The sequence below is a fragment of the Nerophis lumbriciformis genome, linkage group LG24, assembly GCF_033978685.3.
Source record: "Nerophis lumbriciformis linkage group LG24, RoL_Nlum_v2.1, whole genome shotgun sequence".
NCBI classification, from domain to species: domain Eukaryota; kingdom Metazoa; phylum Chordata; class Actinopteri; order Syngnathiformes; family Syngnathidae; genus Nerophis; species Nerophis lumbriciformis.
Window position 1 is genome coordinate 8,868,454 of NC_084571.2, and position 19,047 is coordinate 8,887,500.

The 19,047-nt window shown below is 37.4% G+C and overlaps 1 protein-coding gene across 2 annotated transcripts in view; it reads right to left on the reverse strand.

The window, feature by feature from the left end:
* Positions 1-4,301: 4,301 nt before the first annotated feature.
* The window catches only part of LOC133620191 (protein shisa-6-like), a 116,868-nt gene continuing 102,122 nt past the window's right edge, over positions 4,302-19,047 (reverse strand). For both annotated transcript variants that reach the window (XM_061981469.1, XM_061981468.1), the window contains exons 7-8: positions 18,814-18,942; positions 4,302-5,263 (exon numbers count right to left, since the gene is read on the reverse strand). In XM_061981469.1, coding sequence (XP_061837453.1) covers positions 4,671-5,263; positions 18,814-18,942 — 722 coding nt within the window. In that variant the 3' untranslated portion in view covers positions 4,302-4,670. The remainder of the gene's footprint in view (positions 5,264-18,813; positions 18,943-19,047) is intronic.

Below are 19,047 nucleotides of genomic sequence, written 5' to 3' on the forward strand. Positions count from 1 at the left end.
TCATAACATCGCAATGTATATCTGTCACCTAATCAATGTTTTGCTCTCCTTCTCTGCTATCTCAGTATGGCTACGGCGCAACACTTCCTGCTTCCTGCTAAATTGAAACTTGTGATTGGATACTCACTTTGGAGTGACAAGTGAGTATCCAATCACAGTCTCGTTAACATCAGGCTACTTAGATAGGCTATTGTCAACAACTTGTGATCTGATTGGCTTTCGCAACTGTCTATCAACTGTATGTGCCCGTTCACTTACAGTGCACGGACGCCTTGATTCTGAAGGCTCCAGGCAGATTTGGTACAGCATGGCAACATAAGCAAGCTGAATTCTGATTGGATAAAAACTCTATAAACTAAAAACTACAGCGCTGGAAGGAGCATATTATGACATGAAGAGAATGTGAATACTTTTATATATTTAGGGAAAATAACTAGGATATGTATCTGGATGTATCTTAAGATGAGGTGGCGACTTGTCCGGGGTGTGCCCCGCCTTCCGCCCGTGTGCAGCTGAGATGGGCTCCGGCAACCCCCGCGACCCCAAACGGGACAAGCGGTAGAAAATGGATGGATGGATTGATGGATGGTATCTGGATGTGTATCAGACACTCAATTAGCCAATAAGAGAAGTCAAAAGAAACACTGCAAGTTTTCCTATACTAGCAAGTACCTGAACTCATCACCAGTCGCACCACGTGACTGAAAAAAACGTGCCATTCAAAATAAACTATAAAATATTTCCAATATAAGAGCTTTTTGAGAACATTCATCCATAAAATTGATCAATTATTTGATTTTTGTTCCCTGTCTGACCAAAGTTTTTTTTTTTTTTTAAAGCAAACAATCAAGCCTTTTATCAAATCAATCTTTATTTATAAAGCACATTTAAAATTTACCACAGGGGTAGCCAAAGTGCTGTACAATGGGCAGGTTAAAAGATAATACGAGTACCGAGCAAACACAACACAACACAAACAGAACACGATAAAAAATAAATAAATAAAATAGAATAAATAAAACATAAAAACAGGTTCACAGCAGGTGTACTATGGGGCGCCATTGCAGGATGGATATCACTCAGTGTTAAAAGCCATGGAATAAAAGTATGTTTTTAAGAGATATTTAAAAACAGGAAGAGAGGAGGCTTGTCTAACACTCAGAGGTAGGTTGTTCCAGAGCTTGGGAGCAGCAACGGCGAAAGCTCTGTCACCTCTAAGCTTCAGCCTTGTGTCAGGGACCGTCAGTAGCAGCTGATCGGCTGATCTTAGGGATGGTTTGAAATCAGTTTTTTAATAAAATAGCAACAGTTCAAGTAGGTATACACAAATATGTTTTATTTGGATATGATTGAGGCACTGATTTGTGAAAGTGAAAGTATATATATATATATATATATATATATATATATATATATATATATATATATATATATATATATGTAATAAAATAATACATTATTGAAATGGACATATGTACATATATTTTCATCTGCTTAGCAACTGGACACTAAAAGACCTAAAGTTTTTAATTTTCCCCTTTAAAATTACACATTCAATATAATATAATAAAAGGGACGGTAGAAAATGGATGGATAAAACAATATGATAATTACATATTCGTTCTGTTTTCAACAGTAATACTTTCAACTTTGTATTTTATTAGGTACGCTCAATAAAGAATCAACAAAAACACATCAGAAAAATGACCGGAGCATCGTAGTCATGGCAACAGCCTTATAACTGTATGGTTGTCTCGCAACCTTTGACTTCCCCTTGGGGGTGTTCCGCAGTTATGACATCACAGCCCAACTGAGAGGAGGCGTGGCCTGTCGGGGTTTAAAGAATAATAACAAGTTTTCCTCCATAACACAAAAAAATATGAGAGTTTGAATGGTCCATATTGCCCAGGTTACCATGGCAACCAGGCTCTGAGGCCTCGGGCGTGAGGCGTCCCGCCGGACCAGCGAGCGCGGCGGCTTTATTAACTCGGCGCATGCTAATTCAGCAGCTAGCCATCGACGCTATCGATCATCGGGGTCGCGCGTATCCAGGGCGACGCCCCCAAAGCTCCGATGGGCGGGGCCTCACATGGAGACAATCGGTTGTATCATCATTCAAAGTGCTCAACTTCTTTTTACACTTGTATCTTTGCAGCGTTCACTCTGTTGCCATGACAACGCTACATTTTTTTTTTTTGTGGAAGTCCTTATCCACAAGCTCCGCCCCCCACGCCGGCATCAGCGCTAGCATGGGCCGCTTCTTTTACTTCTTCGGAGGTCAGCGGTCGGACTTCTTCTCGAGAGGCTCCGACCAATCAGGAAGCACTTCCTGTCTGACACCTTCCACCAATGACAGCATTGACGGGGGGGAAAGTTCACACTTCTTCCTGGCCGCTTTCATCCAAAGGTCAACCGAGCCGACAGTTTATGATGTGTGACATTTGGACGCAGGATTCTTCATTCAAGCGGACACAAATAATAATAAAAAAAAGAAAAGAAAAACAATTTCACTGACCTTTGACCGTTTGGAGGAACATCTGAAACGTGCTGGTCAATAAAAACAGGAGAAAACATCAAAGTAAATGCGTTTATTTCTTCTAAAAGAGCGATCAGAACCATGACTCAGCACAAAGATGACAGGAAACAGGAGGACGAGCTGATTGGCTGAACACAAGGAGGGGGCGGAGCTAACGGAGCCACGACACACCCCCGATGGAGTGCAGCCTGGTTCTGACTGACGGTTCTGTTGGTACCGAATGAACACCGTTTTGTTCAATGGGAATATATTTAATGTTGGCAGGAAGGACCTCGCAGTTAGACAGCGTCTGATTGGCTGTCAGGTTCTGGCTGGTTGAAACAGAGAACCGAACAAAGCGAACAGCACAAACGTAAACAAATATATGCAGATGTGTCAGGTCCATGTGGGCAGAGCTAAAAGGGCAGGGCGGAGCCTTATCGAAGTTGAAATGTGTATTAGGAGAAAGAAAGGTTCTAGAACAGGGGTGTCCATTTTTGACAAAAGGGCGTAAAACAAAACAAAACAAAAATAAATCACGATCTACAGAGTAAAAACAAATTCAAATCTATGACTTATTTTTGACACTTTTATGAGTGGGACCCTTTTGGTTCCCCAAGAACTTTAGTGGGAATTTTTTTTTCTAAACATCCATCCATCCATTTTCTACCGCTTATTCCTCAACTCAAAAAATTATAATGAATTAAAACCAATGTTGTTATGAATTATTGACCAATTCAAAATCCTTTCTAAAATGTTTTATAATGTTATGATTTATTGATCGATCCAAGACTAATGATTTTACATCAAATATTCCATTTGAAATATTTTTTGGGAAAAATATTGCATATTTGTGTGTTTGCCATATAAAAAAAACGACATTTTATTTGCCCCAAATGGCATTAAAAAAAATACAAATAAAATTTAAAAAAAGATGGTTAATAATCGGCAGATAGATCTGAAGTTGATCTCGAGAGTTAAGTGTTGAAAGTAAAAAAAAAACAGTAAAAAACATCTATGACTTATTTTTGACATTTTTAAGAGTGGGACCCTTTTTGGATCCCCAAGAACCTTAGTGGGATTTTTTTTAACTGTCATTTCTCTAAAAAAATATAATTAATTAAAATCAATGTTATGAATTATTGACCAATTCAAGGCTCCAATTACTTCACATCAAATATTCCACTTTGAAATATTTTTTGGGGAAAACTATTGCTTATTTTGTGGTTTTTTTCCATATAAAAACAACGTTTTCTTTGACAACACATGCATACAACAACACAAAACAAGTATGAAACAAAAAAAACTTGTAATGGACGAATTGATCTGAATCTCCAAATTTAAGTGTATATATATATATATATATATATATATATATATATATATATATATATATATATATATATATATATATATATATATACGTATATATGACTTATTTTTAACACTTTTATGAGTGGGATCCCCAAGAACTCTAGTGGGATTTTTTGTAATTTTCTCAAAAAATTATAATGAATAAAAATCAATGTTGTTATGAATTATTGAGCTATATTTAAGGCTCCAATTACTTCACATCAAATTTTCCTTTTTGACGATTTTTTTGGGGGAAAATATTTTCATAAAAACATGGTTTTCTTTAACTAAAAGGGCTTAAAACATAAAAATATATATATATATTTTTACTTTACATCGACAGATAGACCTATAGTTGTTATAGAAAACTAAACAAACTAACAATATATATACACATATAAATTATATATATATATATGTATATATATATATATATATATATATATATATATATATATGACTGAGACCCTTATGGGTCCCCAGGATGAAACTTAAGGGGAGCCCTAATGGTTAAAAAAATGATATTATATAATATGAAAAATATGAAAATGCTTCAGTGAGGGGCCCACAGTGGAAAAAGTTTGGACACCCCTGATCTAGAAGGACGCAAGAAGCTTATTTACAGTTTTTGCTAGCATGAACGCTAACGTTGTGCTTGTTAACCGTCCAGCCCGCCTCCTGATGGGCGGGGCCAACTCAAGCCTCACAGATTCAGTTACAAAACGGAGGATCCCTCGCCGTGGCGCCGCTCCAAGCCCTTTTGACTATCGCCGGCAGCAGGAAGCTGAGGAGCAGGAATCGGTCAAACGGTCACCTCGTTCTTCCCGCCGCGGTACGTGTGGTGGTGTCCCGGGATGAACTGCAGGTGGTCCACCGTGTGCGTCCGCCGCGAGGCGAAGGCCTGCCTCTTGCCGGCGCTGGCGTGCTGGCTGATCGTCAGCGTATTGTAGGCGTCGCCGGGCTGAGAGTGCATCTTGGTCATCTTGTGGCGGTCCATGACGGGCGTGGTGGGGAGCAGCATGTCGGCGTGGGACATGGCGCGCGCCATGGCCTTCTCTCGGAACTTGTCACGCCGCATGGCGGGCGACAGCAGAGGATCCTGGGAGTGCAGGCGGTCCGCCGACAGCAGCTGCTCGTCCGAGAGGTGGCGGCTGCTCCCGTACGCCGCCGCCGCCACCGCGCCGTACGAGGACAGGCCGTAGTCCCCGTGGCGCGGCGTCCTGGGCGGGGACAGGACGTGGTCCTGGGACAAGGCCCGCTGCACGCGGCGAGGGCGCTGACGCTGCTGGTGGTGATGGGGCGGGTCGTTCATCTTCATCATGTGGGCGGGGCCTCGGCCGCCAAAGTCAGCGTGGTGATGCTTCCTGCCGTAGAAGTCGTCCATGTCCTTGTCACCTGACACACAAAATAATCTCGTCAGGACAAACCAGAGACAGAGAGCGCAAGATGGCTGACATTGATGGTCATCGTGCGTGATGATGTCATCGGTCAAGGCACAAGGGGGAGGAGTTCTTTGATGTATCACCTGACTCCGCCCCCTTTCCTTCCTAATGACCGCTGAGTCTATAGCAGTGCCCGGCCCAAGCCTCCATGGGGCCCTAAGCAAAATTTGATTTTGGGGCCCTCTATTTCTGCCAATAATATTGATTGTTGATCATTCACACACCTACTATAAACTCATTGCGGCTCTGGCAGTGTTGTTTACATGATCCTATTGTCAGCCTGGCATGTCTTTACAAATGACATGTCATTTATAAAGATATGGGGGTGGCCCAGTTAAGAACATAAATAATACCAATGAATGAACGAATGATGTCCAGAGTGCCACATATGGTTCCTAATCTTAAAATGTAGAAAACATTCAGCTACAAGGGTGGCCTGGGGTTGAACAGTCCAAGTGATAAAGCTTTGTATTTACAGTAAAAGTGTCATCTTGTCTCATCAGTCTTGTACATATTAGTCTTTAATTACTAGTTTACATTTTTAGTTAATTGTTCATATTCAATGTTTTACTTTGTACAAAGAGAGCGCAGTCTACTGAAGTTAAATTCATCAATAGTTTTCCCCTTTGAAAGACGCAAGGCAAATTCCTTCCATTTCACCATGTTGCTACAATGATCTTCACTGTTTTCATGCTGTTTCAGCAGTGCACCTATGTTGACCCAATCCCGCTGTCCCTCGGCTGCCAGTTTTAAGGACTTTTTGGAAAATAATTTGCAGCAAAAGCAATAGACTGCATCTTTACTTCTTGAATAAGTCAGCCAGCTACGCTTGACTTTTTCCCCATTGACTAGCTGTCTGTAGGTATAATGATAATGAAAACTTCGGCCATCATGCCGTTTGGGGAATGAAAAGTTCTCCTTAATAGACAGTGGTCCTCTGATCACCTGCTCAGTCCTGTCTGAATCTGAGAGGAAAGATATGGCGTCACATTAGTGCCAAAAATCCGAGCGCATAAAAACTGTTATCGCGCGCTGATTCTCCACTTCGTGCGCGCGCGACACCCTTTTGCGCGCGCGTGGTGTCTTTTTGCGCGCGCGCGGTGTCTTTCTGCGCGCGCGCCGTCTCGGTCTGTGCGCTCTCTGTGTACTCCTGGCATCTCCCCTCGCGCTGTCATGTTTCTTTTTGGCACTTTGGGGGCGGGTATGCTTAGACGGCCCCTCCTTTCTGATTGGCTCTGAGCATTTTTCATAAGACCAATCATTCCCCAGCGTAGCAACGTTGTAGCCATCTTACCTCGGACAGCTAGCCTCAATCATTACATTGATGTCAAAGCAAGTTATGGTCATTTAATTAGTACATGTACCAATTAAATTACCATAACTTGCTCGATTTTCGACCAATTTACAAACGGTTTGCCTTGTTACAAATCTTATTACATGTAGATATCAAATCAAATCAAATCAACTTTATTTATAAAGCACATTTAAAATTTACCACAGGGGTAGCCAAAGTGCTGTACAATGAGCAGGTTAAAAGATAAAACGAGTACCGAGCAAACACAACACAACACAAACAGAACACGATAAAAAATAAATAATTAAAATAGAATTAATAAAAACATAAAAACATAAAAACAGGATCACAGCAGGTGTATTATGGGGCGCCATTGCAGGATGGATATCACTCAGTGTTAAAAGCCATGGAATAAAAGTATGTTTTTAAGAGAGATTTAAAAACAGGAAGAGAGGAGGCTTGTCTAACACTCAGGGGTAGGTCGTTCCAGAGCTTGGGAGCAGCAACGGCGAAAGCTCTGTCACCTCTAAGCTTCAGCCTTGTGTCAGGGACCGTCAACAGCAGCTGATCGGCTGATCTTAAGGATCGGGTGGGGCAGTAAGGCTGAAGGAGGTCGGAGAGATAGGTTGGCGCGAGGTTGTTTAGACATTTAAAAACAAATAAAAGGAGTTTAAAATGTATTCGGTAACGCACAGGGAGCCAGTGAAGGGACGCTAAAATAGGGGTGATGTGCTCACGTCTGCGGGTCTGTGTTAACAGACGAGCAGCAGAGTTCTGCACGAGCTGCAGGCGGGCGAGGGAGGCCTGGCTAATGCCAACATACAGGGCATTACAGTAATCAAGACGAGTCGATATGACATAGGATGCTGCACCTGTTGAAATCACCTCTTTCGCTATAAAAAAAAAAGACTTAATTGTGCAACATAGTTGTGTAGGGTCAGTGTTAGTCAGTTCTCTGATTATTTTAAACTGTTTCAGAATACATTATTAAAAGGCTATTTTTAACATTTTAAAAACAAAATTCAAAGATTATTTCATTAATTTTATGGCTGAATCAAAAGAAATTCCATAAATTAGAAAACAAATGTTCAAGAAGAAGTGAAAACTTTGCGCCTATAACAATCTTGATACATATTGACGATGACCCGCCCTGCTATACTTCTGATTATCTCTGAGCATTTTTCGCCTGGCCAATCAGAAAGAAGGGGCCGGCTAAGCATATCCACCCCCAAAGTGCCAAAACGAAACATGCCAGCGCACAGACCGAGACGGCACACGCGCAAAAAGGCACCACGCGCGCGCACGAAGTGGAGAATCAGCGCGCGATAACAGTTTTTATGCGCTCGGATTTTTGGCACTAATGTGACGCCATAGCAGGCGGCAAACGTCACAGGTGCAGCAGAGGCAGCTTTACATTTAAAGAGAGGCAGGAAGAATCACTAGGCCTAGATCAGCAGCAGCACTCTGTTGACCTAAAATTGTGTTTTTGTACAATAATATATCTTTGATCATTTAGAAATCATCAGTCAGACTCGTACATGCAAAAAATAAAAAATAAGAATGTTTTGTTAATTGCTTTTGGGGGCCCCCTGGTGGCCGCGGGGCCCTAAGCAAGCGCTTAGTACGCTTATGCCTTGGGCCGGCTCTGGTCTATAGCAACGTTGCCTCTCTTATCTTTCTTTACATTTAGCATGACATCACACTCAACACCACGTGGCCCCGCCTCCTGATGTAAACATTCAGTATGATTACTAGCGGCTACATGCTAGCTGTGCATCACTTCCTGTCTTGATTCATTACTCAGCATCAACGCTGCTGGCGAGTCCTCGCCATCATTATCGCCATCATCATCATCATCACAATTAGCACGACGGCGAGCGGTGATACAGAAGGAAGTTGCTAACGAGTGCTAATTAGCGTCCGTCATGTGACATGCTTCCAAAACTATTTTTATTAAAGTTACAAATTAATGTTTTTTTCTTCCTTTTTAGCACATGAAGACTTTTTTTTAAAATTTGAAATGTAATTTACATTTTTCATGTGTTTTATTGAGATTAAAGTGTTTATATGTGACTTATTGTGTTTTTAATTGTTTCATCAGGTTTGAATGTAATTTAATGTTAACCAACATTTGCATGTGATAGATAACATGTCATTTAATGCATTTTTTTGTGTTTTATTATGATCATTATTCATGCGTTCGTTACGTCTCGTCTCGATTACTGTAACGTATTATTTTCGGGTCTCCCTATGTCTAGCATTAAAAGATTACAGTTGGTACAAAATGCGGCTGCTAGACTTTTGACAAGAACAAGAAAGTTTGATCATATTACGCCTATACTGGCTCACCTGCACTGGCTTCCTGTGCACTTAAGATGCGACTTTAAGGTTTTACTACTTACGTATAAAATACTACACGGTCTAGCTCCAGCCTATCTTGCCGATTGTATTGTACCATATGTCCCGGCAAGAAATCTGCGTTCAAAGAACTCCGGCTTATTAGTGATTCCCAGAGCCCAAAAAAAGTCTGCGGGCTGTAGAGCGTTTTCTATTCGGGCTCCAGCACTATGGAATGCCCTCCCGGTAACAGTTAGAGATGCTACCTCAGTAGAAACATTTAAGTCCCATCTCAAAACTCATTTGTATACTCTCTAGCCTTTGAACAGCCCCCCTTTTTTAGACCAGTTGATCTGCCGTTTCTTTTCTTTTCTCCTCTGCTCCCCCCTATCCCTTGTGGAAGGGGAGACACACAGATCCGGTGGCCATGGATGGGGTGCTGGCTGTCCGGGGTCGGGACCCGGGGTGGACCGCTCGCCTGTATATCGGTTGGGAACATCTCTGCGCTGCTGACCCGTCTCCGCTCGGGATGGTTTCCTGCTGACCCCACTGTGGACTGTACTCTTACTGTTATGCTGGATCCACTATGGACTGGACTCTCACAATATTATGTTAGACCCACTCGACATCCATTGCATTCGGTCTCCCTAGAGGGGGGGGGGGTTACCCACATATGCGGTTCTCTCCAAGGTTTCTCATAGTCATTCACATCGACGTCCCACTGGGGTGAGTTTTTCCTTGCCCTTATGTGGGCTATACCGAGGATGTCGTTGTGGCTTGTGCAGCCCTTTGAGACACTTGTGATTTAGGGCTATATAAATAAACATTGATTGATTGATTGATTTATTGTTGGGTTTTATTGTGTTTTAATGTCAATTACTGGGTTTTAATAAAACTGAATACATTTTTTATTTGTGTTGTTATGTGATTCAATAGGTTTGAACCTGATTTACAATTTAATTCAATTTAATTTAATTTGAGTTAATATGATTAAGAATGATTAAATACAGGTAATGTGATTAAATATGAGTTAATGTAATTACATGGGAAACATGAGTTAATGTGATCAAATGTGATTAAATATGAGTTAATTTGATTAAATGTGATAAAATATGAGTTAATGTGATAAAATATGAGTTAATGGGATTACATGGGAAACATGAGTTAATGTGATCAAATGTGATTAAATATTATTAAGCGGTAGAAAATGGATGGATGGATGGAGGAAAATATGAGTTAATGTGATCAAATGTGATTCAGTATGAGTTAATTTAATTACATAGGAAAATGAGTTAATGTGATCAAATGTGATTCAGTATGAGTTAATGTGATTACATGTGAGTTAATGTTATTAAAAGTTAGTTAAGTTGATTTAATGTGGTTAAATGAGAGTTAATTAGATTAAATATGAGTAATGTGATTAAATGTGAGTTAATGTGCCTAAAAGTAAGTTAATGTGATTTATTGTGCGTTATTGTGTTTAAATGTGAGTTAAGGTAAATACATATTAGTTAATGTGATTAAATATGCGTTAATGCGATTAAATGTGTGTTAATAAGATCAAAAGTTAGTTACGTTGATTTAATGTGGTTCATTGTGATTAATAGGATTAATTGTGATTAAATATGAGTACCGGTAATGTGATTAAATGTGGGTTAATGTGAATTAATGTGATTAAATGTGAGTTAAGGTAAATAAATATGAGTCATTGTGATTAAATATGACTTAGTGATTAATGTGACTAAATATGAGTTATTCTGACTAAATGTGAGTTAATGTGATTAAATGCAAGTTAACATGATTAAATGTCAGTTAGTGGGATTAAATATAATTAATTATGAGTTAATGTGGTAAATGTGAGTTAATGCGATTGAAAGTGTGTTAATATAATTAAATACGATTAATTATAAGTTAAGGTGATAACATGTGATTAAATATGAGTTTTATGATTCAATTTGAGTTAATGTAATCAAAAGTGAGGTAATGTGATTAAATGTCAGTTAATGTGATTAAATGTGAGTTAAGGTGATTTAATGTGAGTTAATGTGATTAAAATGAGTAATGTGATTAAATGTGAGTTAATTTGACTTAATGTAAATAAATGTGAGTTAATGTGACTAAATATGAGTTAATGCGATTGAAATTGTGTTCATGTGATTAAATATAAGTTAGGGTGATAACAAGAAATGGGCAACAAATTATGTTAGTATCTGCTTTTAAATATTTAGGATTTTTAATTGATGACCACTTGAGTTTTAAGGAGCACATTCAGTATGTTGTAAAAAAAACGGAAACTTTTACTGGGATTTTATTATAGAAACAAGTCTTGCTTTTGCCCTGCGATGAGGTGGTGACTTGTCCAGGGTGTACCCCGCCTTCCGCCCGATTGTAGCTGAGATAGGCTCCAGCGCCCCCCGCGACCCCAAAGGGAATAAGCGGTAGAAAATGGATGGATGGAAGTCTTGCTTTTCTTTTACTGTGAAACAGAAATTGGTGGAAACAACCTTTTTACCTGTTATTGACTATGGAGATGTGTTGTACATGAATGCTACTGCTGGTTGTCTCCACAAGCTGGATAGTGTGTACCACGGGGCACTGAGATTCATCACCAACTGCGCTCCCCTTACTCACCATTGTTTGTTATACTCAATGGTTAACTGGACATCTTTATGTGCTCGACGCCTCAATCATTGGTATGTTTTCATCTACAAAACCATTCTGGGTATCACTCCATCTTATCTGTCTTGTCTTTTAACAAAGAAACAAGGAAGTCACAATCTTCGTTCAATGGATGTTCTGCAATTTGTTGTCCCCAAAGTAAGAACTGAACTGGGCAAGAAAGCATTTAGGTTTTCAGCACCGAAGGCTTGGAATAACCTACAATCGAACATTGGCGTGGTCGGACACCGTCGACCACGCCACCTTAATCACTCGTCTTGAGAACTGTGTGGGCATTAAGGGCGCCGCCCTCAACTGGTTCCGGTCGTACCTAACCGACAGGAGTTTTTGTGTAAAAGTAGACAGTTTTATGTCGTCCACAGCTCCTTTACCACATGGGGTCCCCCAGGGCTCAATCCTTGCCCCAATTTTATTTGCGCTTTACCTTCTCCCCCTTGGTTCTATTTTTAGGAAGTACAGTATTGCATTTCATTTTTATGCCGATGATTGCCAGATTTATTTTCCCATGGCACAAAATAACACGGTTCAACGTCTTATTGACTGCCTGCACGACATCAAAGTCTGGCTTTCAGCTAACTTCCTGAGCCTAAATGAAGACAAAACAGAAGTTATGTTGTTCGGTCCAAGTCGCTCTCCCTCCCCCAACGTTGACCTCGGCACTCTGACCCCGTATCTCAGCGACTCTGTCACAAACCTGGGGGTAAAGTTTGACTCAGATTTTAAATTCGAAAAACAAATCAGCAGCGTCGTTCAAAAAAGCTTTTATCAATTACGCCAAATAGCGAAAGTGAAACCGCTTCTATCAAGACATGATCTTGAGAAATTAATCCACGCCTTTATCTCGACTCGTCTTGATTATTGTAATGCCCTGTATGTTGGCATTAGCCAGGCCTCCCTCGCCCGCCTGCAGCTCGTGCAGAACTCTGCTGCTCGTCTGCTAACACAGACCCGCAGACGTGAGCACATCACCCCTATTTTAGCGTCCCTTCACTGGCTCCCTGTGCGTTACCGAATCAATTTCAAACTCCTTTTATTTGTTTTTAAATGTCTAAACAACCTCGCGCCAACCTATCTCTCCGACCTCCTTCAGCCTTACTGCCCCACCCGATCCTTAAGATCAGCCGATCAGCTGCTGTTGACGGTCCCTGACACAAGGCTGAAGCTTAGAGGTGACAGAGCTTTCGCCGTTGCTGCTCCCAAGCTCTGGAACGACCTACCCCTGAGTGTTAGACAAGCCTCCTCTCTTCCTGTTTTTAAATCTCTCTTAAAAACATACTTTTATTCCATGGCTTTTAACACTGAGTGATATCCATCCTGCAATGGCGCCCCATAATACACCTGCTGTGATCCTGTTTTTATGTTTTTATGTTTTTATTAATTCTATTTTAATTATTTATTTTTTATCGTGTTCTGTTTGTGTTGTGTTGTGTTTGCTCGGTACTCGTTTTATCTGTTAACCTGTTCATTGTACAGCACTTTGGCTACCCCTGTGGTAAATTTTAAATGTGCTTTATAAATAAAGTTGATTTGATTTGATTTGATTAAACTTCAAACCCTAGTTACGCTGAATGAGTTTAAAGCTTCTGTGAAAGGACTGCAGTCTACCTTGTCTGTATGCACATGTGTCATGTGAGCAAGTTTTAATGTTGTAAATGTGATGTTTTATGTATTTGTTTACTGTTTTTAATGTAACCTTGCTGCTGCCCTCTTGGCCAGGTCTCCCTTGGAAAAGAGATCTTTGATCTCAATGGGAGTTTACCTGGTTAAATAAAGGCTAATAATAATAATGTGATTAAATATGAGTTTTGTGATTAAATGTGAGTTAATGTGATTAATGTGACTAAACAGGAGTTAATGTGTTTAAAAGTGAGTTAATGTGATTTTATTGTGAGGTAACATGATTAAAAGTGAGGTAATGTGATGAAATGTGCGTTAATGTGATCAAAAGTGAGTTAATGTGATTAAATATTAGTTAATGTGATTTAATGCGAGTTAATGTGATTAAAATTAGTAATTTGTTTAAATGTGAGTTAATGTGATCAAGCATGAGTTCATGTGATTAAACATGAGTTAATGCAATTGAAAGTTTAATTTTAACACCTTCTTTGTGAATGTTGGACCTAATTTAGCAAATGAAATTGCACAACCTGAAAACAGTGTCAAATTTAATGAACAAACCATTCAAAGGAACTTAGAATCGTTTTTTATTTCCCCCGTTTATGAAAGTGAAATCACAGAAATTGTAAATTCTCAGAAAAACAAGAAGTCAACAGACTGCTCTGACTTGGACTTTTCTCTGATCAAAGAAATTGTTGATTTTATAGCTGTTCCCTTCACTTATATATGTAATATTTCTTTTATAAAAGGAGTTTTCCCAAAGAAAATGAAAACGGCAAAAGTTATTCCCATCTTCAAAAGTGGAGATAAGCATCAGTTCACCAACTATAGGCCTATTTCTCTACTCTCACAATTTTCAAAAGTCCTTGAAAAATTATTTGTGTCAAGATTAGACAGTTTTATTGACAAGCATCACTTGCTAAGTGAACACCAATACGGTTTTCGAGCAAACAGGTCCACTTCCATGGCAGTGATGGAACTAGTTGAGGAGGTAACCACTGCTATTGATAAGAGGGAGTTTGTTGTTGGCGTTTTTATTGACCTGAGCAAGGCCTTTGACACCATCGATCACACATTACTTTTAAACAAAATGCAGAGGTATGGTTTTAGAGGTCTTGCTCATGATTGGTTGAAAAGTTATCTTGGTGGTAGAGAACAGTATGTGCATATGAACAATGTAGATTCAGATAAAAAGATTATAACACATGGAGTGCCCCAAGGTTCTGTACTGGGACCAAAATTGTTTTTATTGTATATTAATGATATCTGCAAAATCTTTAAAAAACTCAATTGTATTCTCTTTGCTGATGATACAAGTCTGTACTGTTCTGGGCAAGACCTTGGCCAACTCTTAGAGACTGTAGAGAGCGAACTCCACATACTAAAGCAATGGTTTGATGCCAATAAACTGTCAATCAACCTAAATAAAACAAAATATATTATTTTTGGAAATAGGAAAAATAACATACAGTGTCATATAAGAATTGATGATATGGAGATAGAAAGGGTGTATTCAACAAAATTTTTGGGAATCTATATAGATGATAAATTAAATTGGAAACTGTACATACATATACTTAAGACAAAGATGGCAAAAAATATTGCTATGTTACATAAAATCAAAAACTCCGTAAATCAAAAGGCTCTTAATATGTTATATAATTCTTTCGTACTCCCTTATCTTAATTATTGTGTTGAAATCTGGGGTAACAATTACAAAACAAACATCAACTCTATATTCTTACTTCAAAAGAAAGCGATTAGAATTGTAAATTATGCAGATTATCATGACCATACCAATGCTCTGTTTATTAAATTAAAAACCTTAAAACTGCATGATCTTGTTGACCTCAACACTGCTATTGTGACGTACAAAGCTCATAACCACATGCTGCCTCGGTGTCTACAGGAGAGGTTCAAACCCAGAGAGAATACCTATGACCTCAGAGGTTCAGCTGTCTTCCAGAAAGCTAAGATAAGAACAAGCTTAAAAAGTAGATGTGTTTCTGTCAGGGTGGTTCAACTGTGGAACAGCTTGGATGATTCCTTAAAATGTTCCAGGTCCATTCACACATTTAAAAAACACTTTAAGACCAATGTCTTGGAAAAATATATCACTCTTGAATCAACACAGTAGTTAATACTATGATCAATGTTAATTAAAATACTAAATGTGGGATATAAATAATAATGGAAGTATAATTGTTTGTATATAGTATATAAATTGGTACAAAGGTTTAACACGCGTATAAGGATATTTTACATGCCTTTACTGTGTATATAATTGAACAGTGTTCATGTTGTGTATAATGTGTATTTATAATATGTTGTACAAAGGACATTTCATAATTTTCGGAAGTTCATCTTGTACTTGACATTGTTTATAGGGTTAGGCGCTATAAGTGTTCAACTTCAGCCTAAACCCTTTCGGTCTGCAACATTTTCATTTTCATTTTCAATCTATGAATGTGCAACTGTTTGTTTATTTTGTTGACCATTGACCGAAGAATAATAAACTAATAAAAATAAATAAAAAGTGTGTTGATGTGATTAAATATAAGTTAAGATGAAAACATGTGATTAAATATGAGTTATGTGATTAAATGTGAGTTAATGTGATTAATGTGACTAAATAGTAGTTTATGTGACTAAATGTGAGTTGATGTGTTTAAAAGTGAATTGCTATGATTTAATATGAGTTAATGTGATACAATTTGAGTTAATGTGATTTAATGTGAGTTAATGTGATTAAAATGAGTAATGTTATTTAAAAGGAGTAATGTGTTTGAATGTGAGTTAATGTTAGTTAATGTGAATACATGTGAGTTAATGTGATCAAATATGAGTTAATGTGATTAAATATGAGTTAATGTGATTGAAATGGTGTTAATTTGATTAAATACGATTATATATAAGTTAAGGTGATAACGTGATTAAATATGAGTTATATGATTAGATGTGAGTTAATGTAATCAAAAGTAAGGTAATGAGAGTAATTATGAGTTATTGTGATTACATGTGAGTTAATGGGATTAAATGTGAGTTAATGTGATTAAAATGATTTAATATGACTCAATGTGAATACATATGAGGTAATGTGCTCAAAAGTGAGTTAATGTGATTAAAAGTGAGTTAATGTGATTAAATATGAGTCAATGCGATTGAAAGTGGGTTAATGCGATTAAATATAAGTTAAGGTGATGAAATGTGATTAAATATGAGTTATGTGATTAAATGTGAGTTAATGTGACTAAATAGGAATTAATGTGACTAAATGTGAGTTAATATGTTTAAAAGTGAGTTAATATGATTTAATGTGAGTTAACGTGATTAAAATGAGTAATGTGAGTAAAATGAGTAATGTGTTTGAATGTGAGTTAATGTGAATACATGTGAGTTAATGTGATTACATATAAGTTAGGGTGATAAAATGTGATTAAATATGAGTTGTGTGATTAAATGTGAGTTAATGTGATTAAATGTGAGTTAATGTGATTAATGTGACTAAATAGGAGTTAATGTGACTAAATGTGAGTTGATATGATTTAATGTGAGTTAATGTGATACAATTTAAGATATTGTGATATATTGTGGGTTAATGTGATTAAAATGAGTAATGTGTTTGAATGTGAGTTAATGTGATCAAATGAGTTAATGTGATTAAATATGAGTAAATGCGATTGAAAGTGTGTTAATATGATTAAATACGATTAAATATAAGTTAAGGTGATAACGTGATTAAATATGAGTTATATGATTAAATGTGAGTTAATGTAATTAAAAGTGAGGTAATATGATTAAATGTGAGTTATTGTGATTAAATGTTAGTTAATGTGATAAAATGTGAGTTAATGTGATTAAAATGATTTAACATGATTCAATGTGAATACATGTGATGTAATGTGCTGAAAAGTGAGGTCATGTGATTAAAAGTGAGTTAATGTGATTAAATATGAGTCAATGCGATTAAATGTGATTAAATATAAGTTAAGGTGATAAAATGTGATTCAATATAAGTTATGTGATTAAATGTGAGTTAATGTGATTAATGTGACTAAATGTGAGTTGATATGTTTAAAAGTGAGTTAATAAGATTTAATGTGAGTTAATGTGATTAAAATGAGTAATGTGATTAAAATGAGTGATGTGTATAAATGTTAGTTAATGTGATTAAATATGAGTTAGTGTGATTATTTATGAGTTAATGCGATTGAAAGTGTGTTAATGTGATTAAATACGATTAAATATAAGTTAAGTTGATAACGTGATTAAATATGAGTTATATGATTGAATGTGAGTTAATGTAATTAAAAGTGAGGTAATATGATTAAATGTGAGTTATTGTGATTAAATGTTAGTTAATGTGATAAAATGTGAGTTAATGTGATTAAAATGATTTAACATGATTCAATGTGAATACATGTGATGTAATGTGCTGAAAAGTGAGGTCATGTGATTAAAAGTGAGTTAATGTGATTAAATATGAGTCAATGCGATTAAATGTGATTAAATATAAGTTAAGGTGATAAAATGTGATTAAATATAAGTTATGTGATTAAATGTGAGTTAATGTGATTAATGTGACTAAATGTGAGTTGATATGTTTAAAAGTGAGTTAATAAGATTTAATGTGAGTTAATGTGATTAAAATGAGTGATGTGTATAAATGTTAGTTAATGTGATTAAATATGAGTTAGTGTGATTATTTATGAGTTAATGCGATTGAAAGTGTGTTAATGTGATTAAATACGATTAAATATAAGTTAAGTTGATAACGTGATTAAATATGAGTTATATGATTGAATGTGAGTTAATGTGATTAACAGTGAGTTAATGTGATTAAATATGAGTTATTGTGATCATATGTGAGTTAATGTGATTAAATATGAGTTATTGTGATTAAATGTGAGTTAATGTTATTAAATGTGAGTTAATGGGATTAAATGTGAGTTAATGGGATTTAATGTGAGTTAATGGGATTAAATGTGGGTTAATGTGATTAAAATGATTTTAATATGATTCAATGTGAATACATATGAGGTAATGTGTTTAAAAGTGAGGTAATGTGATTAAAAGTGGGTTAATGGGATTAAATGTGACTAAAAGTGAGTTAATGTGATTAAATGTGACGTAATGTGCCTAAAAGTGAGTTAATGTGATTAAATGTGACGTAATGGGATGAGAAGTGAGTTAATGGGAATAAATGCATATTAAAGTGGTTTAATGTGATTGACTGTGAGTTAATATGAATACAAGTGAGTTAATTTGAATAAATGTGAGTTCATGTGATTAAAAGTGAGTTAATAAATCCTTCATGTACTGAATCAAAAATATTCGAATTCAAGGATTTGGTGCATTTGCCAACAGCTAACATTTTGTCACAAAGCAAAGTTTACCGACAACAATTCTTCTCAACAAAAGAGGAGAAATATAACCTGAGAGAAAAATGTGACTTAAAACATTTGTATGCACGTACAACACTTAAAACCTTCAGTATATCAGCACGTGGAATGAATGGATGAATAAACATTATGCTAATATGATCCACTTGAAGAGGCGGGGTCAAGAGTGTTTACTTAAGTCTGATTGGAGGCTGAGCTCGTAGGCGGGCGGCAGGTGGTTGAGGTTCTGGAAGGATCTGGAAAGCGAAACGTCGTACGGCACGGTGGCGGCCGTCAGGATGTTGTTGTTCCGCTGGGGTCTCTCTGGGGGAGCAGGAAAAGCAGCGCGGTCAGTATGGCGCCGAGGGCGGGGCTTACACGGGCTGGGGGGAAGTAGGGACACAGACTGAGGGGGTCACATGACCTGTG